Source organism: Salvelinus alpinus, chromosome 12 (assembly GCF_045679555.1).
Source record: "Salvelinus alpinus chromosome 12, SLU_Salpinus.1, whole genome shotgun sequence".
NCBI classification, from domain to species: Eukaryota; Metazoa; Chordata; class Actinopteri; order Salmoniformes; family Salmonidae; genus Salvelinus; species Salvelinus alpinus.
The window spans coordinates 20,310,409-20,335,344 of NC_092097.1; the positions used below are offsets into that span (position 1 = coordinate 20,310,409).

At 43.9% G+C, this 24,936-nt stretch overlaps 1 protein-coding gene across 1 annotated transcript; it reads right to left on the minus strand.

The window, feature by feature from the left end:
• Positions 1 to 216: 216 nt before the first annotated feature.
• On the minus strand, positions 217 to 24,688 carry LOC139535653 (uncharacterized). Its single transcript, XM_071335282.1, has 2 exons — positions 24,280 to 24,688; positions 217 to 1,104 (listed from the first exon to the last, which is right to left on the minus strand). The coding sequence occupies exon 2, from the start codon at positions 1,057 to 1,059 to the stop codon at positions 310 to 312; it is 750 nt and encodes a 249-aa protein (XP_071191383.1). The 5' UTR covers positions 1,060 to 1,104; positions 24,280 to 24,688; the 3' UTR covers positions 217 to 309.
• Positions 24,689 to 24,936: the final 248 nt, after the last annotated feature.

Sequence of the window (24,936 nt, forward strand, 5' to 3'; positions counted from 1 at the left end):
TCATTGACTCTGGGGCCGATGAGAGCTTTATGGACTCTACCCTGGCTTCTGAGCTGGGTATCCCCACTCAGCCCCTCTCCATTCCCATGGACGTTAGAGAGCTGGATGGGCGCTCTATAGGCGGGTCACCCACAAAACCACTCCCATCAACATTTACATTTACATTTAAGTCATTTAGCAGACGCTCTTATCCAGAGCGACTTACAAATAGGTGCATTCACCTTATGACATCCAGTGGAACAGCCACTTTACAATAGTGCATCTAAATCTTTTAAGGGGGGGGGGGGGGGTGAGAAGGATTACTTTATCCTATCCTAGGTATTCCTTAAAGAGGTGGGGTTTCAGGTGTCTCCGGAAGGTGGTGATTGACTCCGCTGTCCTGGCGTCGTGAGGGAGTTTGTTCCACCATTGGGGGGCCAGAGCAGCGAACAGTTTTGACTGGGCTGAGCGGGAACTGTACTTCCTCAGTGGTAGGGAGGCGAGCAGGCCAGAGGTGGATGAACGCAGTGCCCTTGTTTGGGTGTAGGGCCTGATCAGAGCCTGGAGGTACTGGGGTGCCGTTCCCCTCACAGCTCCGTAGGCAAGCACCATGGTCTTGTAGCGGATGCGAGCTTCAACTGGAAGCCAGTGGAGAGAGCGGAGGAGCGGGGTGACGTGAGAGAACTTGGGAAGGTTGAACACCAGACGGGCTGCGGCGTTCTGGATGAGTTGTAGGGGTTTAATGGCACAGGCAGGGAGCCCAGCCAACAGCGAGTTGCAGTAATCCAGACGGGAGATGACAAGTGCCTGGATTAGGACCTGCGCCGCTTCCTGTGTGAGGCAGGGTCGTACTCTGCGGATGTTGTAGAGCATGAACCTACAGGAACGGGCCACCGCCTTGATGTTAGTTGAGAACGACAGGGTGTTGTCCAGGATCACGCCAAGGTTCTTAGCGCTCTGGGAGGAGGACACAATGGAGTTGTCAACCGTGATGGCGAGATCATGGAACGGGCAGTCCTTCCCCGGGAGGAAGAGCAGCTCCGTCTTGCCGAGGTTCAGCTTGAGGTGGTGATCCGTCATCCACACTGATATGTCTGCCAGACATGCAGAGATGCGATTCGCCACCTGGTAGGAGCGACCTACTTGTGTCAGGGAACCACAGCGAGGCTATCCAATTCCTGCTCATTAAGTCTCCTCAGAATCCCGTGGTATTGGGATTCTCCTGGCTCCAGTGACGCAATCCCCTCATTACCTGGTCTACTGGTGACATCATGGGCTTGAGCCCGTTCTGCCATGCCCATTGTCTGAAGTCAGCACAACCTGCCCCCGGACGTCTTCCTGGGGGCTCGAAAGTCACCACGGACCTCTCCGCCATTCCCACGGAGTACCAGGCCCTCCAGAAGGTGTTCAACAAGGCCCGGGCCACTTCGCTTCCACCACACCGAACTTATGACTGCGGGATTGACCTTCTCCCTAGAACGACTCTGCCCCGGGGACAACTGTACTCTCTGTCGGAAACCAGAGACCAAGGCGATGGAGACTGACATTGGGGACTCCTTAGCTGCAGGATTCATCTGACCTTCTTCTTCTCCTGCCGGTGCAGGGCTCTTCTTTGTGAATAAGAAGGACAAGACCTTGCGCCCGTGCATTGACTACCGGGGAGGGTGAGAGCAGTGATGGATTGGCCTCAGCCTACGTCCAGGGTGCAGCTGCAACGTGTCCTGGGGTTTGCCATTTTCTATCGCCGCTTTATCCAGGGGTACAGTACCCTATCTCCCCCCTGTCAGCGTTCACCTCGCCCAAGGTTCCGTTCACGTGGGCCCCAGCTGCTGACCGGGCATTCCGGGACTTCAAACATCGCTTCACCATGGCTCCCATCCTGGTTCATCCGGATCCATCTTGTCAGTTTGTGGTGGAGGCCGATGCTTCGGACATCGGAGTAGGGGCTGTCCTGTCCCAGCGTTCTGCCCTTGACCTCAAGCTACATTCCTGCACCTTCTTCTCCCACATCGCCTCAACGCCACGGAAAGGAACTACAATGAGGGGAATCGGGAGCTTCTCGTGGTGAAGATGACATTGGAGGAATGGAGGCACTGGCTGGAGGGGGCGGAACATCCGTTCATCGTGTGGACTGACCACAAGAACCTGGAGTATCTCCCCACCACCAAGCACCTCAACTCCAGGCAAGCCAGATGGGCCCTGCTGTTCACACGGTTCAACTTCTCCCTCTCGCACCGGCCGGGATCCAAGAATGTCAAGCCGGATGCGCTGTCCCGCCGCTATAGCCCAACGACTACTACCCTGGAACCCGAGACCATCCTTCCCACCTTATGCCTGGCGACGGCACTCAGCTGAGGAATAGGGAAGCAGATCTGTGAAACGCAGCGTTCCCAGCCAAACCCGGGGGGACCCTGAAATCTGGATGTTTGTTCCCGACACCGTCCACTCCGCGGTCTTGGAGTGGGCCCACTCCTCCAGACTGGCCTGCCACCCTGAACTTTGTGCAACAGCGCTTTTGGTGGCCTCCCATGGTCCCGGACGTGTCCGCATTCATCGCCGCTTGCACAGTTTGTGCACAGAATAGAGACGGCCCAGCTCATGGTGCAGCACGTCTTCCGGATCCATGGACTGCCCGTGGACATGGTCTCCGACCGGGGTCCTCAGCTCTCGTCCTAGTTCTGGAAGGCGTTCTGCACGGGTCGTCGGCCAGCTTGTTGTCCGGGTTTTACCCCCAGTCCAACGGCCAGTCGAATCATGCCAACCAGGACCTTGAGACCAGCCTGCGCTGCCTGATCTCCGCCAACCCCACCACCTGGAGCTTGTGTGGGTCGAATTGTGTGGGTCGAATATATGTAATATATATAGAATAAAACCCTTACCTGCTCTGCCACGGGCCTATCTCCCTTCAAGTGTTCCCTGAGGCATCAGCCCCAGGGAGAGGTGCTGGGTCCCTGCTAGAGACTTCCTGGACCCAGCCCTCATCACCGACTTCCACTGCCGGCACCCTGGTCAGCCAGGTATGCGCCCAGGTGGCGCCCCTGGGGGGTGGGGGGGGGGGGGGGGTACTGTCACGCCCTGATCTGTTTCACCTTTTCTTTGTGCTTGTCTCCACCCCCCTCCAGGTGTCGCCCAACTTCCCCATTATCCCCTGTGTACTTATACCTGTGTTTACTGTTTGTCTGTTGCCAGTTCAACTTGTTTCTCAAGCTTACCAACGTTTGTCCTGTCAGCTCCTGTCTTTTCCCAGCCTCTCTTTTTCTCACCCTCGCCTATCCTGACCCTGAACCCGCCAACCTGACCACTGACTGCCCCTGACCCTGCCTGCCGTCCTGTACCTTTGCCCCATCTGGATTTCCGACCTATGCCTGACCTGACCCTGAGCCTGCCTTCCGTCCTGTACCTGTGCCTCTGTTGCTGTAATAAACATTGTTACTTCAACACAGTCTGCATCTGGGTCTTACCTTCTTCTGATACATCGTGACATATCAAATGGAAACATCTAATGTAGTGTTTTATGACGTGCAGCTACGTCAACGATTTTAATTGGCTGGTGCACATTTTGAGATAGATAAAAAAGTTCTAACTTAAACGCTCGCAAGTATGGACCCCTTGAAATTTCATGGTTTTATAAAAATTGTGCAATCACATATTACAGCGAGAGAGACCAGTGAAATAAAGAGCAGAGGGTCTTTGTTCTCTGAATGCTATGTCAGAAGGTAAAATCGGGAGTTTCCATTTTTCCGGTGAGTCATTGTTATTTAGGAGAGAATTAATCTACTGGTAGGTCCTATAGTGATGCTCCCCAGCGTCCTCTCTTTCCTTGACGTGTTTGAGAGCATCTGTCATGGAGGTCTCTGGTCGTTAGCTTGTCTGTCAGCTCTAGACAGACCCTACGTTGTCACTTGTCATTTTTAGCACCATATTCAATATATCAGTTCTCTTTGGAGACCCTCTGTCTTTGTCATACATGCCAATACTGATTCTGTCAACCCGGGTGCTTTAGTATTATGTGGCCTCCCAGTATTCAACTTCTTTTCTTCTTTGCTTTGTGGGTGTCAATGTATATCTTATGGGGAGAGGGATAGATGAGCGGAAGGAAAAAAAGGAGAAAGCGAGCAACAGAGAAAGTGTGTGGGAGATGTAAATGCATGACCATGCATTACCCTTACCTGTGTGAGGGGGGTTTAAAGTTAGAGTCCTTAAACAATAACAAAGTGGACACCCCGCCTCTGTTTTGGTAAAAAGCTGAGTGGTAGGGCTGGAAAAATGAAACCACTCTCAAAGTAATAGAGCTATGGCTGCAAGGACTAAACATTGATGTTTTGAGAATATGCAGTCTCTGTTTACATTTACATTGTTTATAAACATTTGGAGTATAACAAGATTATATTTTGGGGTTCTGATGGAGTACGACAATTGAACTTAGCTCATGAGGGCATTTGTAAGTTATATTCTTCAAGAATCAATATTGAGTTACATCCACTTTTGCCCTCAGAACAGCCTCAATTCGTTGGGGCATGGACTCTACAAGGTGTCGAAAGCGTTCCACAGGGATGCTGACCCATGTTGACTCCAATGCTTTCCACAGTTGTGTGAAGTTGGCTGGATGTCCTTTTGGTGGTGGACCCTTCTTGATACACATAGGAAACTGTTGAGATGAAAAACCCAGCAGCGTTGCAGTTCTTGACTCACTCAAACCAGTGTGCCTTGCACCTACTACCATCCCCATTCAAAAGGCACTTAAATATTTTGTCTTGTCCATTCTCCGTCTGAATGGCACATATATACAATCTATTTCTCAATTGTCTCTAGGCTTTAAAAAATTATTTCAACTTTCTCCTGTGACATCAATAAGGGATCATAGTGTTCACCTGGATTCACCTGGTCAGTCTATGTCATGTTTTGTACACTCAGTGTATATCATGAATTTATAAGTCCAGAAATTGATGTAGCAACTAAGGATTCTAGCTTTAATGCCTGTTCAAATTGTGTGCATTATCTCACACTTCGATAAAAAATGATCAATCTCCAGATCAGTGGAGGTCAGTGACGTTTAAGATGAAGGAGGACTATTGTTTTTTTAAGGAGCCTGGCCTTATTTCTATTACAGCATAATGGATGGCTGTCATTCATATTCAATTCACCCAGCTCAATGTAACATCAATAGGTTTAGGCAACTACATGATACTCGGATTTTCCCTACACCCATCATGAGGTTGCTACAACCTAGCCTATTAATGAAAGTTTATAACGTAGGTGCACAGGTCAAGAGAAAAATTTGAGTAATCAAGGTGACAGATAGTGATACATTCAATACCGCCTTGCACAATCTTACCTGAATCTAGCTGATCTAGGGTGTAGTCATTAGTCCAACAGTTGCAAACGAGAGTTTCTATTCGACAAATTCAGGTATGTTTATCCCCATTTCATTCTGTTTGCTTCCGTTTAAGAAACATTTTAACAGAATCAGCGGAATGAATACACCCCTGATCACACGCAAACACAGGTCCCGTTTATTGCAGCCACATACAAACAGCATGATCATTTTGCTCATTGTATAATTCTTTCTCGCATCTATGCGCTCTCCTCCTCAACTTTTCCCTTCGCTCGTGGACTTCAGTGCACAACACAATGACTGTCTGTGACTAGGCCCCCAAAAAGTTTAAAACCAAACCTTTATATCATAAGCGCCTACTGCTACACACAGGCTATATAGTTGTCACCATATTAGCTAACGTCATAGTCAACAATGCTACTAGAGATAACGCATTTATTAACCCACTACAATCATGCAGTAGAGTGTATAGACAGCTAGCAGTTACACCGGCAGGCCCCGGTGGCAATAAATTACTTTGTGTTGTTAGCCATAACCAGCTAGCTAACATAGCATCCCTCTTTGTTTGAGCCGGGTGTTCGATTAGGCTAAACTAGATAGCTGCATTCGCTAGCTAAGTGAAAGTGAAATAAATCAAACAAAATATAGCTTTCAGTACTAGATTCATTCTCTGATCCTTTGATTGGGTGGACAACATGTTAGTTAATGCTGCAAGAGCTCTGATAGGTTGGAGGACGTCTATGGAAGGGGGTGAGAACTATGAGCCTCCTAGGTTTTATATTGAAGTCAATGTAGCCAGAGGAGGACCGAAACTAGCTGTCCTCCAGGCAAACACCATGGTGCTACACCACAGAGTGCTGTTGAGGTTTCTGTAGACCTTCATTGCAAAGCAGTGTGTATTAATCAATTATTTGGTGACTTGAATATATTTAGTATAGTTTTATCTAAAAAGGCGAACTTTTTTTTGTTTCACTTTTTTAAAATTTGATTAAATTCACTGAGGAGGATGGCCCTCCCCTTCCTCCTCTAAGGAGCCTCCACTGCTCCAGAGCTGAAAGGTGATTGCCAACACATGGCTTATGAGTGTTTTTTAATGACGGGCTGTCTATTCCCAAAAATCACAAAAAAACACTATGTTGGGAGAAATGAATGCAGAAATAATTGCAGTGCTTGGACATTTCACACCTTTCTCCAGACATCTTATCATTTTTACATTAGCGGTGGAGGGAAAGTCAATGCAAGACTGGAGGCGTGATAACAGTGTGTTGTGTTAATTACTTGGGCCTTAACCTCTGTGAGATGGGGTCCATTGACTCAATTTGAATGGATTACCAGACTAGTATGTGGCTGCAGACCCTTATTGAACTCTCAGGATTCCAACAACATCTGCCTAAGCAGCTTGAAGCCGTGCATGTTCTTAATGTCAAGCAGCCATGCATGTTCTTAATGTCAAGCAGCCATGCATGTTCTTAATGTCAAGCAGCCATGCATGTTCTTAATGTCAAGCAGCCATGCATGTTCTTAATGTCAAGCAGCCATGCATGTTCTTTTTTTACATTTTTTAGTCATTTAGCAGACGCTCTTATCCAGAGCGACTTACAGTAGAGTGCATACATTTTTACATACTGAGACAAGGATATCCCTACCGGCCAAGAGCAGACGCTCTTATCCAGAGCGACTAACAGTAGAGTGCATACATTTTATTACATTTTTACATACTGAGACAAGGATATCCCTACCGGCCAAACCCTCCCTACCGGCCAAACCCTCCCTAACCCGGACGACGCTATGCCAATTGTGCATCGCCCCACGGATCTCCCGGTTGCGGCCGGCTGCGACAGAGCCTGGGCGCGAACCCAGCCCAGCCTGGGCGCGAACCCAGAGACTCTGGTGGCGCAGCTAGCACTGCGATGCAGTGCCCTAGACCACTGCGCCACCCGGGAGAGACAATGTCAAGCAGATAGGCATGTTCTTAATATCAAGCAGCCATGCATGTTCTTAATGTCAAGCAGTTGTGTCAAAGATTTTGTGAATTTTGTCTCAATTTGGGAAACTTTTCTGTACCTACAACTGTCATTACATTTAACACTGTCAGTAATGCTACTCACACTGCAACATGGCTCAGATAAAAAAAAAGTTGACAAAAATAGCATAGTTGGCCTCCTGGGAACAGGAGGGCTGGACCACTTTTAGCCCCAGCCCAAGTGGGAAATGGACTGATTGGAAAATTGGCCGCTCTCGCACAAGGTAGCCATCATCCCCTTCCTCCCTCTCCCTTCTTGGCCGTTCAGCAAATGAAACAACTTCCAGAGGCACTCATGTCAACTCAAAGCACAAGTGCCCTCTGCAAAAATACATATAGCCAGGCTTCACCTTCAAAAAGTACCTTTTCTGCTCTATCATCTTTTTGGGGTGTAATTTGTGGGTTTTCTAACACACAGCTGCCCACAGCCTACTAAAGTGACTGACTGAAATGGTCTGGTATTATTAGGAAGCAGATGGGAGCAGGTTGGCAGCTTTTCCCCCCCTCTTATCCTCGCAGGGCATCATTCTGTAAAGGGTGCTAATGATGTGCAGGCCTTATGTTTTGGTTCCCCAGCTGAAAGCAGGCACAGTGTTGGATGAAGTGCGGTGAAAGCAGTGTGAGAGTGTTTCAGCTGTCAGCGTGGGTCCCATATAAAGCTCTTCTACAGAGCCAGAGGGGCTGTCTGTAGTCCATCACACCTGAGAGGACTTTTGCCAGAATGAAAACAGCCAGTTTCACCATGGGTACCATCATCCACCACCATTATTCAGGGTTTCTCACCAGCATCATTTAAAATAATAACATTTTGTAACTGTGGAGTTTTCTGTCAGTTTCTTAAGTGAGCATTTGTTCAACTCCTGGACACACACACACACACACAAATCCTTTGGAAAGGATGATGGATTTTGTGTGTTGCCTAGACAACACAAATGAAGGGGACCTGAGCTTTGGTTAATCGTTGTCTGTGAGAGCCTGAGTTTAGTCAGTGAAACACACATGAACTGATACAGTGTAGATCCACAGGTTAATCTAAGCATCCTGAGTGTCTTTTTAAGGTAGGTCAATTCACAGTTTACAGCAGGTATAAAAGGTTATGCAGCGAAATGATTATTTGTTAGCTCCCTCAACAATGCAGTACATGAATCAATAATAACAGTGAAACAGGTCAAGTCAAAATAACAAGTTGTAGAATTAATAGAAGAAGTACTGTAGTACGCATAGTAATAATGGACTGTATTTACACTGCATTTACAGCGTTGACTGTGTGTGTTTGTGTGTACGTGTGCATGTGTGTGTGGAATTCAAAAGCAATGCATTTCATCCCGTCTCTTTGTGTTCTCCAGGATGGATGAGAACTACATCATCATCCCCCATGGGGTTAATGTGTGTGTAAGTTCTGAGAGTGTGTTTTTGTACGTTTGTGTTTAAGGGTTGTATGTGTGGCTAGTCAATAAAAAATATTTCTATGGTGCATAAAGTCTCTACCGTGTAAAATAGTCTACGGTGCAGGTCTGTGCAGGGAGACAGCTAGGTTTAGTTTTTCAGCAGTCTGATGGCCTGGTGGTAGAAGCTGTCTTGGAGCCTGTTTGTCTGAGACCCAATACTCCGATACCGCTTGCCAGATGGTGAGTGAACAGTCATTGGCTGAGTGCTTGACAATCTTTCAGCCCTTCCTCAGACAATTGAAATAAAATCATTAGGCCCTAGTCTATGGATTTCATATGACTGGGAATACAGACATGCATCTGTTGGTCATAGATACCTTAATAAAAAGGTAGAGGCATAGATCATAAAACCAGTCAGTATCTGTTGTGACCACCATTTTCCTCCTTCGCATAGTTGATCAGGCTGTTGATTGTGGCCTGTGGAATGTTGTCCCACTTCTCTTCAATGGCTGTGCCAAATTGTGGGAACTGGAATCCGCTATCACACACATGCCGATCCAGAGCATCAATGGGGAACTGGTGTCTCCAAGAACTGGGACCTTTTCAGCTTCCAGAAAATGTGTACAGATCCTTGCGACATGGGGCCGTGGATTATAATGCTGAAACATGAGGTGATGGCGGTGGCTGTATGGCAATACAATGGGCCTAAGGATCTCGTCACTGCATCTCTGTGCATTCAAATTGCCATCGATAAAATGCAATTGTGTTCGTTGTCCGTAGCTTATGCCTGCCCATAACATAACCTCACAGCCACCATGGGGCACTCTGTTCACAACATTGACATCAGCAAACCACTCGCCCACACAAAGGAGAAATGCACACTGACAGTGATGTAAACAAATTTGTGCACAAAAATTTCAGCTCATAAAAATGGGACCAACACTTTGCATGTTGCGTTTATATTTTTGTTCAGTGTTAATTAATACTTTGAAAGTTCAATATACATCCCAAATAAATATTTTGCTTTCCACTTCAAGTCCTTTTTATTTGTGGATATTTATCCATCCCGACAGCTGTTGAACACTTACCCAACCTTTGCCAACAAAAAAAATAGACACTAGTCACAGTGAGTGGATTTGTATGTAAATTAGTTCCTTTAACTGGGTCCTGTGCCATTAGCATAACACACCTAATAATAATGAAAGAGGATTTATATTCACTGAGACCCTGGGTCTAATAATACAAACAGGCTGTGGCAAATTGCCATTATCACAGTACATTTGCCTCATACGGATATCTCATTATTTTAGGCAGTACAGGATTTTCAGGTCATCTGCTTACCAATGGGTTGTTAGCCTCTGCCATTGCATTCTTCCAATTATCATCAGACAATCAACAGGTGTGTGTGTGTGTTCAGCAAAGCAGTGCTAGAATGACTGTATTATTCATCCTGGGTACCTTTCCCATAAATAACTAAGGTATAGCTGTGGGAATCCGTTTTCTCTCTGTTTGCCAAACGTCCTCTTCTTCTCTTTAATGAAACAGGGCAAATGACACAATGACATAATGCAGAGTAACATATCAGAGTAATTGCTACATTCTGCAGCAGTAGTTGTTAAAGGGAACTGTACCCACTGATTTGGCCTCGTTTTTCACTTGCTCCTCAAGAAATGGTGGTGGCCATGACAGAAGCCAAACGTGAGTTGGCTTGGGGGTGTGGTTTAATGTTGGTGTTTACTGAGTGTGTCCTTGTCACCACCAACACCTTGCCCGCAGCTGTTTCTCCCCACTCAATCACAGCAAACAAACCTCCTACAGGTTGAGTTCAATAATTACAGGCAGATGTATGGTGAGATTCTGCAGGAAGCTTTGAATAGGTCAGTAACCTACAGAGTAATATGAGAACAATGCAATTGCTGAATTTCTCTAGATATTCTCAACTAAATGTTTTGGGTAACGCTTTACTTGACACCGAGCGTCATAACACATTATGACACGGTCATAACTGTGTCATAATATGTCAAAACAGCCGACATAACTTGTCATAACCTCTCATAATATGGTCATAACACTGTCATGACCCATACATTTACACCTATTGTGACATATATTTCGTTATTTTATGGCTGGTTATGACACCTACATAAGAGTTTCAAAACCAACATTTATTCAAATGTGTTTTCTACCTGCCAAGAAATTTTCTTTCTGGAGTCCTTTGTTGTTGTTGTAATGTATTCTTCACAGACATGTTTTTTTTCTTCATCATATTCATATTCATCAACATGTGCTTAAATTACCTAGAATTCATATTGGCCCAATATAGGCTGTATCTCAATCAATAAAAGAAAATCTCATGTTTTTGTGCTCCTAACCAGTGCTACCAATGAAAAGTGTTCAAATAGAGTCCTGCCTCTCCATCTGTAGAAATAGGCAGAGTTGTGGCAGAGGTCATCAATGACACATGGAATGAAACGGGTGTTCCAAATACTGTACATTTCTACAGTACTGTATTATTAGTAATCACCTTCCATCCCACATTGTGGATGTGTTGAGTATCAAGCCTGTCTGTCGGTCAGGACTCCATCAGATCATCTTGCAAGTCTCCAAGTTCTGGCTCCATAGATGCATCTGTGAAAACATACACAGACTCACTGTTCTATTACCAATGGCAGTTAGGATGTGTGATATCTGAAGAAAAAAAATAGATAGGTGATATCTGACCAACAAACATCTACTATGTAAGTTTGATCAGACTAAAGCTACCTAATTATTTTTCTCCCCATCGACGACGGTTGGTGAGCAGGCAAGAGGTGCGGCTGGAGGTGAAGTCTTTGCCAGAGCCACATTGAAGGACATAGCAAATCTAAATCAGCTCCTGGCCCCTCATCAAAGATACTGGTCGGTCACACACACACAAACAGATTACATTATCAATGGTGGTTATGATTAGCCTGGTGGAACTAACCTCATCTCTGCATTCACATTTCTATTTTACTTCATATATCAAAAAATGTGAAGTAAATAGAATTGTGAACACAGTGATCAGGCTGGTTCCATCAGGCTAGGTTATGCCCTGGCAATGTAATGCATCTCAGAAGTAGACGATTTACAACAAATAATTTCATAAATTATGTTTCACAATTGGGTTATGAAATGTATCAAGGTAATGAAGTGGTTTACCTTCTGTATTTGTACAAATGATGAGTCTGTGAAAGCTGTTGCCGCTGACAGGTGAAGGCTGCTGGCCGCATACTTGCCAACATGTAGATGACTGTTCCATTCAAAGGAATACTCACAGCGAGGGAATGTCTACTTGATGCTGATGAGGCTCCCCTTGCTGGTCTTCTCTATGCTGTATGTTTGGCTGCAAACTGGAAATCTCTCGAACAACTGCAGCAGGCAATCTTATGAGGTGATGTTGACAGGGAGAGCCTGTGACGGGGTGATATAATAGACAGTCAAGTGGCAAATAGCGTTTTGGCCTAAAGAAAGGACAAAGCTTTTTGCTAATGCACTTAACAACTAAAACTACTTTACTACTTGTATCTACTTAGCTTGGGAATTAACCTATTAGTTTTTAAAGATGGGATTTTTAAATGCAACTTTTCACATAACACACATTACCTGTCGTTGTTGATGAAGCCGTCTGTGTCGTCACTATCAGTAGCCTCATGATGGCGCGTCCTTTTCATAGGAGTCGAGGTAGACTAGCAACAATGGAGGAGGTGTCACAAGACTACTCATGACACATGACACACTTTTATTCTAAAGTCTTGCCTGACAAGCTAAACCATTGCAATCACATTGCTGGACATGTTATGAAACCCACCTTTGTTCTTTGTGGTAGGTCCCGGCATTTGTTCATGACCAGGGGATCAGTCTGGCACCTAACTGTGCACTTTGTTTAACAGAAAAACAGGGTCAATGATTGTCATCATTCCTCCATTATAAACATAGCTAGAGAAATAACCTAATCTTGTTGTGAAGCTAATTCTATGCTTTATAGATATTGACTTACTGGCCCCAGATCGGATTATATTCAGACCGGTGATGCCGTTACAGTATGCAACGAACTGTGACATGTTTTGTTATGGCCCTGGGTTGGTGTGGGTTTGTTCCTGCTAGTTAGTACACAGTTGTAGTCAGCCATGAGTTAGCTAATTCCAAGGTAGCTGCATCCAATATTTATCTGTGCCCTAGACATGGGTTGCCTCTCGGAGTCCGTTTAGTCCAATTTACACTAACAGTAACATGGAAATACGATGACATTGCTAAAGTAGGCAAATAAATAGTAGGAAACACATTTGCGAAATGAGTATGTCGTCAAAATTAATTTAGGGAGATGACAATGCTGCCAGTACTGTTACTAGCAAAATTCGTAAAAAATAGCTAGCATTACTAATGTTAGCAAGCTAAAATACGGTGGTACCCTCAATCTTAGTTAGCTATCTGGATAAAGTTATACTGCATGCATCTAAAGTCAATCTGGCGACATCACAATCATCACACGAGGTTTTCCTACTAATTATTTGCCTTCTTTTTAAATGCTATTGTGTTTTCAAGTCAAATACGAGTTGTACTGAGGTAGGCTAACGTTAACCAGCTAGTGATGATAGTGATAATGATTATCAAAATATACCTAACCAGATACATAACCAGCAGTCTATGGTCTACCTAAGGGTAAACTTACAACCACTGGGGACCAACGATCTCCAACCACGGCAGGGAATGCAAACCATAGTTGGCTGTGCATCCTGCTGGAAGCATGCATTGTCAAACCGGAGAGGCGTGGTCAATCCATACAGGGCCTTTGCAGTCTCAAACGGTAGTGATCATTTGAACGCGTTGGGGGGATGAAACAACGGAGCCCCATTCAGTGAAGTGAAGTAGGTGGATGGGGGGATTTTAACGTGGAGCTTGGCAAAAGGGGGCATGAATTGTTGACATAATTGTAATCAAAACCCAACCTTAATTTACTCGTTGTGACGCACTCAGGTTCCAAACTCCATTTTAGACGAGATTGACTCTATGACCAAAATTATCCTATTTACACTTTGTTGTCAGTTTCGACACTAGAATAAATGTTTTGGACTATTATCATATCGATGTCACAGGCCATTTTTAAATTGATTATTTGGTTTTTAGGTGCAGCCGCTCTTAAAAACTTCTTAGGGCTGAGATCCCGCTAACGGGATCGATATGACAACAACCAGTGAAAGTGCAGGGCGCCAAATTCAAACAACAGAAATCTCATAATTAAAATTCCTCAAACATACAAGTATTTCACACCATTTTAAAGATACACTTCTTGTTTATCCCACCACAGTGTCCGATTTCAAATAGGCTTTTCGGCGAAAGCACAGCAAACGATTATGTTAGGTCAGAGCCAAGTCACAGAAAAACACAGCCATTTTTCCAGCCAAAGAGAGGAGTCAAAAAAATCAGAAATAGAGATAGAATTAATCACTAACCTTTGATGATCTTCATCAGATGACACTCATAGGACTTAATGTTACACAATACATGTATGGTTTATTTGATAAAGTTCATATTTATATCAAAAAATCTCAGTATACATTGGCGCGTTATGTTCAGTAGTTCCAAAAACATCTTGTGATTTTGCAGAGAGCCACATCAATTTAAAGAAATACTCATCTCAAATGTTGATGAAAATACAAGTGTTATACATGGAACTTTAGATACACTTCTCCTTAACCTTTCATGAGCCTCTACCCCGGGTCCGGGATCACCCCCCACCCCCCCACACACTGATTAGCATAGCTAGCATAGCTTCACAAGTAGATAGTAGCATCTAAATATCATTAAATCACAAGTCCAAGACACCAGATGAAAGATACAGATCTTGTGAATAAAGCCACCATTTCAGATTTTTAAAATGTTTTACAGGGAAGACAAAATATGTAAATCTATTAGCTAAACACGTTAGCAAAATACACAATTTCTTTGTCCACCATTTTTTCTCTCCACCAGTAGCTATCACCAATTCGGCTAAACTAAGATATTGATAGCCAATAACCAATAAAAAACCTCATCAGATGACAGTCTGATAACATATTTATGGTATAGGATAGGTTTTGTTAGAAAAAAGTGCATATTTCAGGTAGAAATCACAGTTTACAATTGCACCGACCATCACAACACGACTAGAATTACTATAGAGAGCAACGTGTATGACCAATTTACTCATCATAAAACATTTCATAAGAATAGACAAAGCATAGCAATGGAAAGACCCAGATCTTGTGATTCCAGACAATATTTCAGATTTTCTAAGCGTTTTACAGCGAAAACACAATAAATCGATAAGTTAGCATACCACATGTGCAAACGTTACCAGAGCATCGATTCAAGCCAAAGAGAGCTATAACGTAATCATCGCCAAAATATATTAATTTTTTCACTAACCTTCTCAGAATTCTTCCGATGACACTCCTGTAACATCATTTTACAACATACATATACAGTTTGTTCGAAAATGTGCATATTTAGCCATACAAAACCGTGGTTACACAATGAAAATAGTAGGAAATCAAGCCTCAAAATGTCGGACGTCATCTTTCAGAGTGATCTAGTTTAATCGAAAGCTAATCATATACTTGACTAAAAAATACAGGGTTGACAGGAATCGAAAGACAAATTAGTTCTTAATGCAATCGCTGATTTACATTTCAAAAATTATCCTTACTTTCTTATACAGCGTTCGCCAAGAGAAGCTATAACAAACAAAATGGCGTAATATGCGTTTAAAATATTTCGACAGAACAACGATTTATCATATTAAATATTTCTTACTATGAGGTGATTTTCCATCAGATTCTTGGGCAATGTATCCTTTCTTGGGTCTAACCTTCTTTTGGTCGATAGATGTCCTCTGTCCTTCGAAATATCCACTAACGATCGAACGGGACCCCGAAACGTGCCCAAAGTTTCAGAGTGCACGACAAAGAAATTCCTCAAAATCGCACTAAACGGATATAAATTACTATAAAACGGTTCAAATTAACTACATTATGATGTTTTTAACAACTATAACGACTAAAAACATGACCGAAGAAATATCACTGGCTAAACAACCATTTGGAAGGAGGCAGGTCTGATGTCCATCTTGCGCAAGACGCATGCAGGAAGAGGTCGGTATTTCCACGTTTTCGTGTTTTATAGTGGCTCTGATTGCGCAATCGAATCCATTCAAAGCGTGATGACGTACTGACACCCAGAGGAAGACGTAGGCAGTGTCGGTTTCTCCATAGCATCTACTGGCACCTTAAAACCGACCCCAGATCAGGGGTAAAAATTTCTGAAATCTGACTCCCTGTCAGGAAAAGTGCTGTAGAAGTAGTTCTGTACCACTCAGAGACAAAATTCCAACAGCTATAGAAACTAGAAAGTGTTTTCTATCCAATAATAACAATAATATGCATATTGTACGATCAAGAATTGAGCACGAGGCAGTTTAATTTGGAGACCAAAAAATGCTAATGCGGAACAGCACCCCCTATAGTTGCAAGAAGTTAATGCAACCGCTGTGTCAGATTTCAAAAAGCTTTACGGAAAAAGCAAACCATGCAATAATCTGAGTACAGCGCTCAGAGCCCAAACAAGCCAAAAAGATATCCGCCATATTGTGCAGTCAACAGAAGTCAGAAATAACATTATAAATATTCACTTACCTTTGATGATCTTCATCAGAATGCACTCCCAGGAATCCCATTACCACAATACATGTTTGTTTTGTTTCGATAATGTCCACCATTTATGTCCAAATAGCTCCTTTTGTTAGCGCGTTTGATAAACAAATCCAAACTCACGAAGCGCGTTCACTAGGAGCAGACGGAAAGTCAAAAAGTTCCGTTACAGTCCGTAGAAACATGTCAAACGAAGTACAGAATCAATCTTTAGGATGTTTTTAACATACATCTTCAATAATGTTCCAACCGGAGAATTCTTCAGAATTGCAATGGAACAGAGCTCGCTCTCACGTGAACGAGTGTGGCCAGCTCGTGGCTCTCTGGCAGACCTCTGACTCATTCCCCTCTCATTCGGCCCTCCTTCACAGGAGAAGCATCAAACAAGGTTCTGCAGACTGTTGACATCCAGTGGAAGCCTTAAGAAGTGCAACATGACCAATATCCCACTGTATCTTCAATAGGGAATGAGTTGAAAAACGACCAAACTCAGATTTCCCACTTCCTGGTTGGATTTTTTCTCAGGTTTTTGCCTGCCATATGAGTCGCTCTGGATAAGAGCGTCTGCTAAATGACTTAAATGTAATGTAAATGTACGTTCATCTCTAGGAGACAGAACTCGTCTCCTTCCTGAGCGGTATGATGGCTGCGTGGTCCCATGGTGTTTATACTTGCGTACTATTGTTTGTACAGATGAAAGTGATACCTTCAGGCGTTTGGAAATTTCTCCCAAGGATGAACCAGACTTGTGGAGGTCTACAATTTTCTTTCTGATGTCTTGGCTGATTTCTTTTGATTTTCCCATGATGTCTAGCAAAGAGGTACTGAGTTTGAAGGTAGGCCTTGAAATTCACCACAGGTACACCTCCAATTGACTCAAATGATGTCAATTAGCCTATCAGAAGCTTCTAAAGCCGTTACATAATTTTCTGGAATTTTCAAAGCTGTCAATTTAGTGTATGTAAACTTCTGACCCACTGGAATTGTGATACGATGAATTATAAGTGAAATAATCTGTCTGTAAACAATTTTTGGAAAAATTACTTGCGTCATGCACAAAGTAGATGTCCTAAGCGACTTGCCAAAACTATAGTTTGTTAACAAGAAATTTGTGGGGTGGATGAAAAACTAGTTTTAATGACTCCAACCTAAGTGTATGTAAACTTTCGACTTCAACTTCAAAATTCACAGAAGAAGATGAAGAAGAAGTAGAAGGACTGTCTTGGCTGGCAGCAGAAGCAAGAGACAGTAGTGAGCATTAACTACTAGGAGTATTCTAAGATCAAGCACAATATCGTGCGATGCCACTACACCACAAGTGTCATCTGGAAAAACATAGGAATCAATCTATTGTTCCATAGAGGGGTTTTAGGGGAAAGAAATCCTTCTCGTCTCAACAGTTCATGCAGTTTGCACCATGCCAGGACAGAATGTATAATATTAATTTTTATTTAACTAGGCAAGTCAGTTAAGAACAAATTCTTATTTACAATAACGGGCTACACCGTTCTGACCCGGACAACGCTGGGCCAATTGTGCGCCGCCCTATGGGACTCCCAATCACATCCGGTTGTGATACAGCCTGGATTAAAGGGTTGTCTGTGATAGTTTTTATAGATTTCATGTCCCATTTGTAAAACCTTTCTGCCCAGTGTCCTCATGTACCTCTAACTTTTCAATGTTCAACCATGAGGGAGAAGGACCATTGTTAAACATTGGAGCCAGAAATCTAGACTGCGCAGCCCAGTAATACATTCTGAAATTGGGGAGGTTTAAGCCCCCTTAACCGTAATCAAGGGTCTGTTTGTCCAGGCTAACCCTAGGGGGTATGGTCAGCTTGTCGAGAGGAAAAGAATGCTGAGGGCACAGAGATGGGGAGAGATTTAAACAAATATAAAAATCTGGGCACAACATTCATTTTAATTACATTCAGTCTAATCAGTAGAGTGAGAGTCAAGTCCATCTATTTACACAGGTCACCCTCCACCTTTTGCAACAAGCTGGACAGATTGAGTTTATAGAGGTTGTTCAGGTTACCATCCACCATTATGCCCAAATGTGTGAAGCCCATAGGCGGCATTCTTAAAGGAATCTTATGCTTGATGGTATGATGGTCAAAGACAGACAATGGTAAGAATTCGCTTTATCAGAATTGACCTTATATCCAGAGAAATATCTATAATACTGTAATAGGTTCTGTAAGTGAGAGAGGGGATGTTCTGGGTACGTTAGAAATGAGATAAGGTCGTCCACAAAAAGTGATAACTTATCGTTGTTTGCCCACCTCAAAGCCATGTATGTCAGGGTAGTTTCTAATGGCCTCAGCCAACGGTTCGATGGCGAAGGCGAAGAGGTGGGGGCTAATAGGGAAACCTTGTCTGTTCGCCCTATAGAGAGAGAAAGAGGAGGAAGTAAGCTCATTGGTAGCAATCGTAGCTTTAGCAGATCTATATAGTGATTTTATCAAATGTACAAACACAGTGCTTAAACCAAACTTTTCCAAGACGCAAAAGAGATATGGCAATTCGACCCTATCAAAGGCCTTTTTGGCGTCGAGGGAGACTGCGACAGTAGGTATTTTGTTTTCGTTAGCCAGGTAAATTATATCAAAGAACCATCTGAGATTATTGGAGGACAATCTATTCATTATGAAGCCAGTCTGATCAGGGTTGACCAACAGGGGGAGGCATGACTCCAGTCTCTTAGATAGCATCTTGGAGAACAGTTTACAATCTGTATTAAGGAGAGAGATTGGTCAAAAAGATGCATACTTTAGCGGGTTTTCCCTTTCTTGTGAATTACTGTAATCACAGTTTGAGAGAAAGACTCTGGAAAGCAGTTGTCCTCCCCGGCTTTTTTAAGTACCTCCATAAGGTAGGGGACCAACAGCTCCTTAAATTCTTTATAGAACTCTGGAGGGAAGCCATCCTGCCCAGGAGATTAATTAGAAGGTAAAGATTTAATGTCCGTCAATTCAGGGACTGAGAACTGTTCACTCAGGTGCTCTCTGTCTTCCTCTGACAGGCAGGGAGGTTGAGAGAGGAGAGAAAAGAGTCGATCTCTGATAGATCATTGCTTGATTGGGAAGTATAGAGATCCTTGTGATATGTCTTAAATGTATCATTAATTTCAGTAGGGTCGAAAGATATCATTAGTAAGAGTTTCTATAGCATTAATTGTCCTCTTACTTTCCTCTGCTTTCAGCTGCCATGCCAACCATTTGTGTGCTTTCTCTCCAAGTTCGTAGTAACGCTATTTTGATTTAGCTTGATACGTGTTCAGAGTATTATATTTCTGTTTTTTATTTACCAAAAGCCTGTATAGGTCTTTAGTCAGGCCTGTTTGGTAGGTTTTCTCAAGCTCAGATATTTCAGATTCAAAGACATTCAGTTTGTCACGCCCTGGCCATAGAGAGGCTTTTATTCTCTATTTTGGTTAGGCCAGGGTGTGACTAGGGTGGGCATTCTAGTTTCTATATTTCTATGTTTTGTATTTCTATGTTTTGGCCGGGTATGGTTCTCAATCAGGGACAGCTGTCTATCGTTGTCTCTGATTGGGAATCATACTTAGGCAGCCTTTTTTCCTTTGGTGTTGGTGGGTAGTTATCTTTGTTAGTGGCACTATATCCCTAGTAAGCTTCACGGTCATTTCTTTGTTTCTTGTTTTGTTGGCGACATTCTAAATAAAAGAAAATGTACGCTCACAGAGCTGCACCTTGGTCCGGTCATTTCCACCTAGACGACGGCCGTGACACAGTTAGGCACCATGTTTTCTCTTCAACCCTTTAGTATAGGCAATGATCTGTCTCCTCAGATAGGCTTTCAATGTATCCCAAAGAATGAAGCTGTCAGGAGTCGAAAAATATTGATCTGCTCTTTGATGAATGCACAAAATTCATGTTGCTTCAGGAGTGTGGCATTTAGTTTCGATCTACAGTTATTGCTCCATTTACCTTGGTAAATTGATAATACCAGAGGAGAATGGTCACTAAGCAATCTGGGGAGATAATCGTATCTAACACTATGAAACAGTTGGGTTGATAGGAAAAAGGTTATATATGCGTATGTGTGTGTGTGTGTGTGTGTGTGTGTTGTGAGTGTGAAGAAAAAGAGTAGTCCCTATCCTGTGGGTGTATCTGTCTCCAGATGTCTAGTAAATTGAGATCCTTCATGAGTGACATATTTAGCTTGGCGGCTTTGGTAAGAGGGGAGGGTGCATCAGAGGACCTATCAAGAACTGTATCTAAAGAAAAATGGAAATCTCCTCCAGCCAGTAGCCATCATGGTGATGCTTGAGCAACCTGAAGGTAGACATTCTGATTAAACATATGGTCATCGAATTTAGGAGCATAAATATTCAATGTAGTCCAAGACTCCGAATACATATGCCCCTGCACCAACAATGCAGATTTAATCCTAGTTTCCATCTGTATGAACATTTTAACTGTTTTTGTTTCCACAAGTCATCCATTACTAAAATAGTCAATGTTGCTATTCTTTATAGATGTTAGTTTTCCTTACCTCCTTTTTATTTATTTTTTATTTTTTACAGAGCTACAGAAGGGGATGTGTCAATTTATCAAAATTGCAGTTCATCTTGCTTTGGAGTTAAAAGATGACACAAAAACTTGTCCTACCCATTCCCTCTTTAATTTCTTGTGTTCACTGGCTGTCAGATGTGTTTCTTGTAAAAACACAATGTCAGCCTTTAATTTCTTAAGGTAAGTATAGACTATTTTCCTCTTAACCGGGCTGTTATGACCCTTTACGTAGAATTGTACATATTTTAGTGGATTAAGCATGGGTTGGGTTTCAAATACGTTACTGAATGGTAATCCCTCATATGTAAATAGTCAGGTAATGTTTCAACTTTAGTTTGAACACTGAAGTGATCTATGTGTCTCTTTAGGAAGGACACAACATAATTGTTTATTTAAACTTTATTTAACTAGGCAAGTCAGTTAAGAACAAATTATTATTTACAATGACGGCCTACCCCAGCCAAACCCTACCCTAACCCGGACGGCGCTGAGCCAATTGTGCTCCGCCTTATGGGACTCCTCACGGCCGGTTGTGATTCAGCTCGGGATCGAACTCATGTTTTTAAACGTAAAAAAAACATAAACCGCACTCACCCTGATTGTCGGACTAAAACCCCAAACCCAAAAATCTAATTTGAAAACACGTGTAGAGATACGTTGTGGCTCGCTTTACATCTTGCTCTTACTAGCTAAACCTTGGCATAAACTAAAACCTACGAGCTCTCTATGTTGAAAACAAACATTGTGAATAGACATTTATGGCTGAATATTTACTGTCAACAAAAAGGGCTGCTTGAGTCTCTTTTCAGGAGAAAAGAGACACATAAATGGGGGAAAAAGCAATGGGCCTAAGCCTACTAATTTGCTTCGCCCAGTGAATATTCACAAAACCAAGATATACTCTCCTGTAAATGTAATAGAACTCACCACGGGAAAAATAACTGTTAGTTGAAAAGGTCCAAATCAACTATAGCGACCGAATCGCGGGGTAAACAGATCAAAATTCCAAGTAGACATCAGTTGTTCAGTCCCAGGACAGCACAAACAAGAAAGAAAAAAACTCCATCATATCCCACAGATAGACCTTTGTGAATCAAACGCGGTTCAGTTCTTTGAGAAAAGTGAACGCTTCTCCTGGTGTGTTGAAGAGATTGTGTTGGCCATTGTACTGAACTTTCATCGACGCAGGGTGAATGAGGTGATGTTCTTCTCCTTCAGGGCTTTGGCAGCTGGTTTGAACTGCTTGCGACGTCTGGCAAGATCCGCGCTCATATCCGGGAAAAGGCTGACCCTCTTGCAAGTCACAGTATCTTCTCTCTGTCCTGGAAACGGAGGAACCTGATCAGGACATCCCATAAAGGCTCATCTGGCAAGGGTTTCGGTGTTGAGGTTCTGTGGGCGCGTTCGATTTCCAGCGTCTTGGTGAAGTTGGTTATGCCTAGGACATCATGGATCCATTGAGTGAAGAAATGGACGGGGCCACGGCCCTCGCTGTCCTCCTTCAATGTCACCAAACGGATATTGCTACGTCTGCTCTGTTCTCTATCTGGACTACCTTGTTTTTCAGATAGGCATTGTCCTACTCCAGCTGTTTCATAACCTGGGCATGTCGAGTGACGATATCTTCAACTGTGCTAATGCGCAACTCAGCCTCAGTCGTTCTCGAAAGGAGATCATTCAGGGAGGATTTAAGGTTGTTAATGGAAGAATTGAGTTCAGCTGATTTCTTGTAAATTTTCAGTGAAAGACCTTTGTTACCATCTTGAAATTCCCGGAGGAGAGTAGCAAGCATGCCGGAAGACTCAGAAGAGGCTGCTGAGAGCAACAGTCTGGAACTGCCATCTGAGTTATCAGGGATAATGCTAATCTTGCTAGCTGTGACATTATCATTATCTTGGGATTCAACAATGTTTTGGTCATCCTTCTTGCCTCTCGGCAAGAGGTCCATGGCTCTTTGGAAAGGTAAGTACTTAACAAGTACTTTTTTAAGTAAGTAGTTTTACTCAAGTATGAGAATTGGGTACTTTTTCCACAACAAAATATAACTAATTCAATATACTTTATGTACATATTACCTCAATTACGTTGACAAACCGGTGCCCCCGGCAAATGACTCTGTACCGGTAACCCCTGTATATAGCCTTGCTATTGTTATTTTACATTTACATTACATTTACATTTAAGTCATTTAGCAGACGCTCTTATCCAGAGCGACTTACAAATTGGTGCATTCACCTTATGATATCCAGTGGAACAACCACTTTACAATAGTGCATCTAACTCTTTTAAGGGGGGGGGGTTAGAAGGATTACTTTATCCTATCCTAGGTATTCCTTAAAGAGGTGGGGTTTCAGGTGTCTCCGGAAGGTGGTGATTGACTCCGCTGACCTGGCGTCGTGAGGGAGTTTGTTCCACCATTGGGGTGCCAGAGCAGCGAACAGTTTTGACTGGGCTGAGCGGGAACTGTACTTCCTCAGAGGTAGGGAGGCGAGCAGGCCAGAGGTGGATGAACGCAGTGCCCTTGTTTGGGTGTAGGGCCTGATCAGAGCCTGAAGGTACGGAGGTGCCGTTCCCCTCACAGCTCCGTAGGCAAGCACCATGGTCTTGTAGCGGATGCGAGCTTCAACTGGAAGCCAGTGGAGAGAGCGGAGGAGCGGGGTGACGTGAGAGAACTTGGGAAAGTTGAACACCAGACGGGCTGCGGCGTTCTGGATGAGTTGTAGGGGTTTAATGGCACAGGCAGGGAGCCCAGCCAACAGCGAGTTGCAGTAATCCAGACGGGAGATGACAAGTGCCTGGATTAGGACCTGCGCCGCTTCCTGCGTGAGGCAGGGTCGTACTCTGCGAATGTTGTAGAGCATGAACCTACAGGAACGGGTCACCGCCTTGATGTTAGTTGAGAACGACAGGGTGTTGTCCAGGATCACGCCAAGGTTCTTAGCACTCTGGGAGGAGGACACAATGGAGTTGTCAACCGTGATGGCGAGATCATGGAACGGGCAGTCCTTCCCCGGGAGGAAGAGCAGCTCCGTCTTGCCGAGGTTCAGCTTGAGGTGGTGATCCGTCATCCACACTGATATGTCTGCCAGACATGCAGAGATGCGATTCACCACCTGGTTATCAGAGGGGGGAAAGGAGAAGATTAATTGTGTGTCGTCTGCATAGCAATGATAGGAGAGACCATGTGAGGATATGACAGAGCCAAGTGACTTGGTGTATAGCGAGAATAGGAGAGGGCCTAGAACAGAGCCCTGGGGGACACCAGTGGTGAGAGCACGTGGTGCGGAGACAGATTCTCGCCACGCCACCTGGTAGGAGCGACCTGTCAGGTAGGACGCAATCCAAGCGTGGGCCGCGCCGGAGATGCCCAGCTCGGAGAGGGTGGAGAGGAGGATCTGATGGTTCACAGTATCAAAGGCAGCCGATAGGTCTAGAAGGATGAGAGCAGAGGAGAGAGAGTTAGCTTTAGCAGTGCGGAGCGCCTCCGTGACACAGAGAAGAGCAGTCTCAGTTGAATGACTAGTCTTGAAACCTGACTGATTTGGATCAAGAAGGTCATTCTGAGAGAGATAGCAGGAGAGCTGGCCAAGGACGGCACGTTCAAGAGTTTTGGAGAGAAAAGAAAGAAGGGATACTGGTCTGTAGTTGTTGACATCGGAGGGATCGAGTGTAGGTTTTTTCAGAAGGGGTGCAACTCTCGCTCTCTTGAAGACGGAAGGGACATAGCCAGCGGTCAAGGATGAGTTGATGAGCGAGGTGAGGTAAGGGAGAAGGTCTCCGGAAATGGTCTGGAGAAGAGAGGAGGGGATAGGGTCAAGCGGGCAGGTTGTTGGGCGGCCGGCCGTCACAAGACGCGAGATTTCATCTGGAGAGAGAGGGGAGAAAGAGGTCAAAGCACAGGGTAGGGCAGTGTGAGCAGAACCAGCGGTGTCGTTTGACTTAGCAAACGATGATCGGATGTCGTC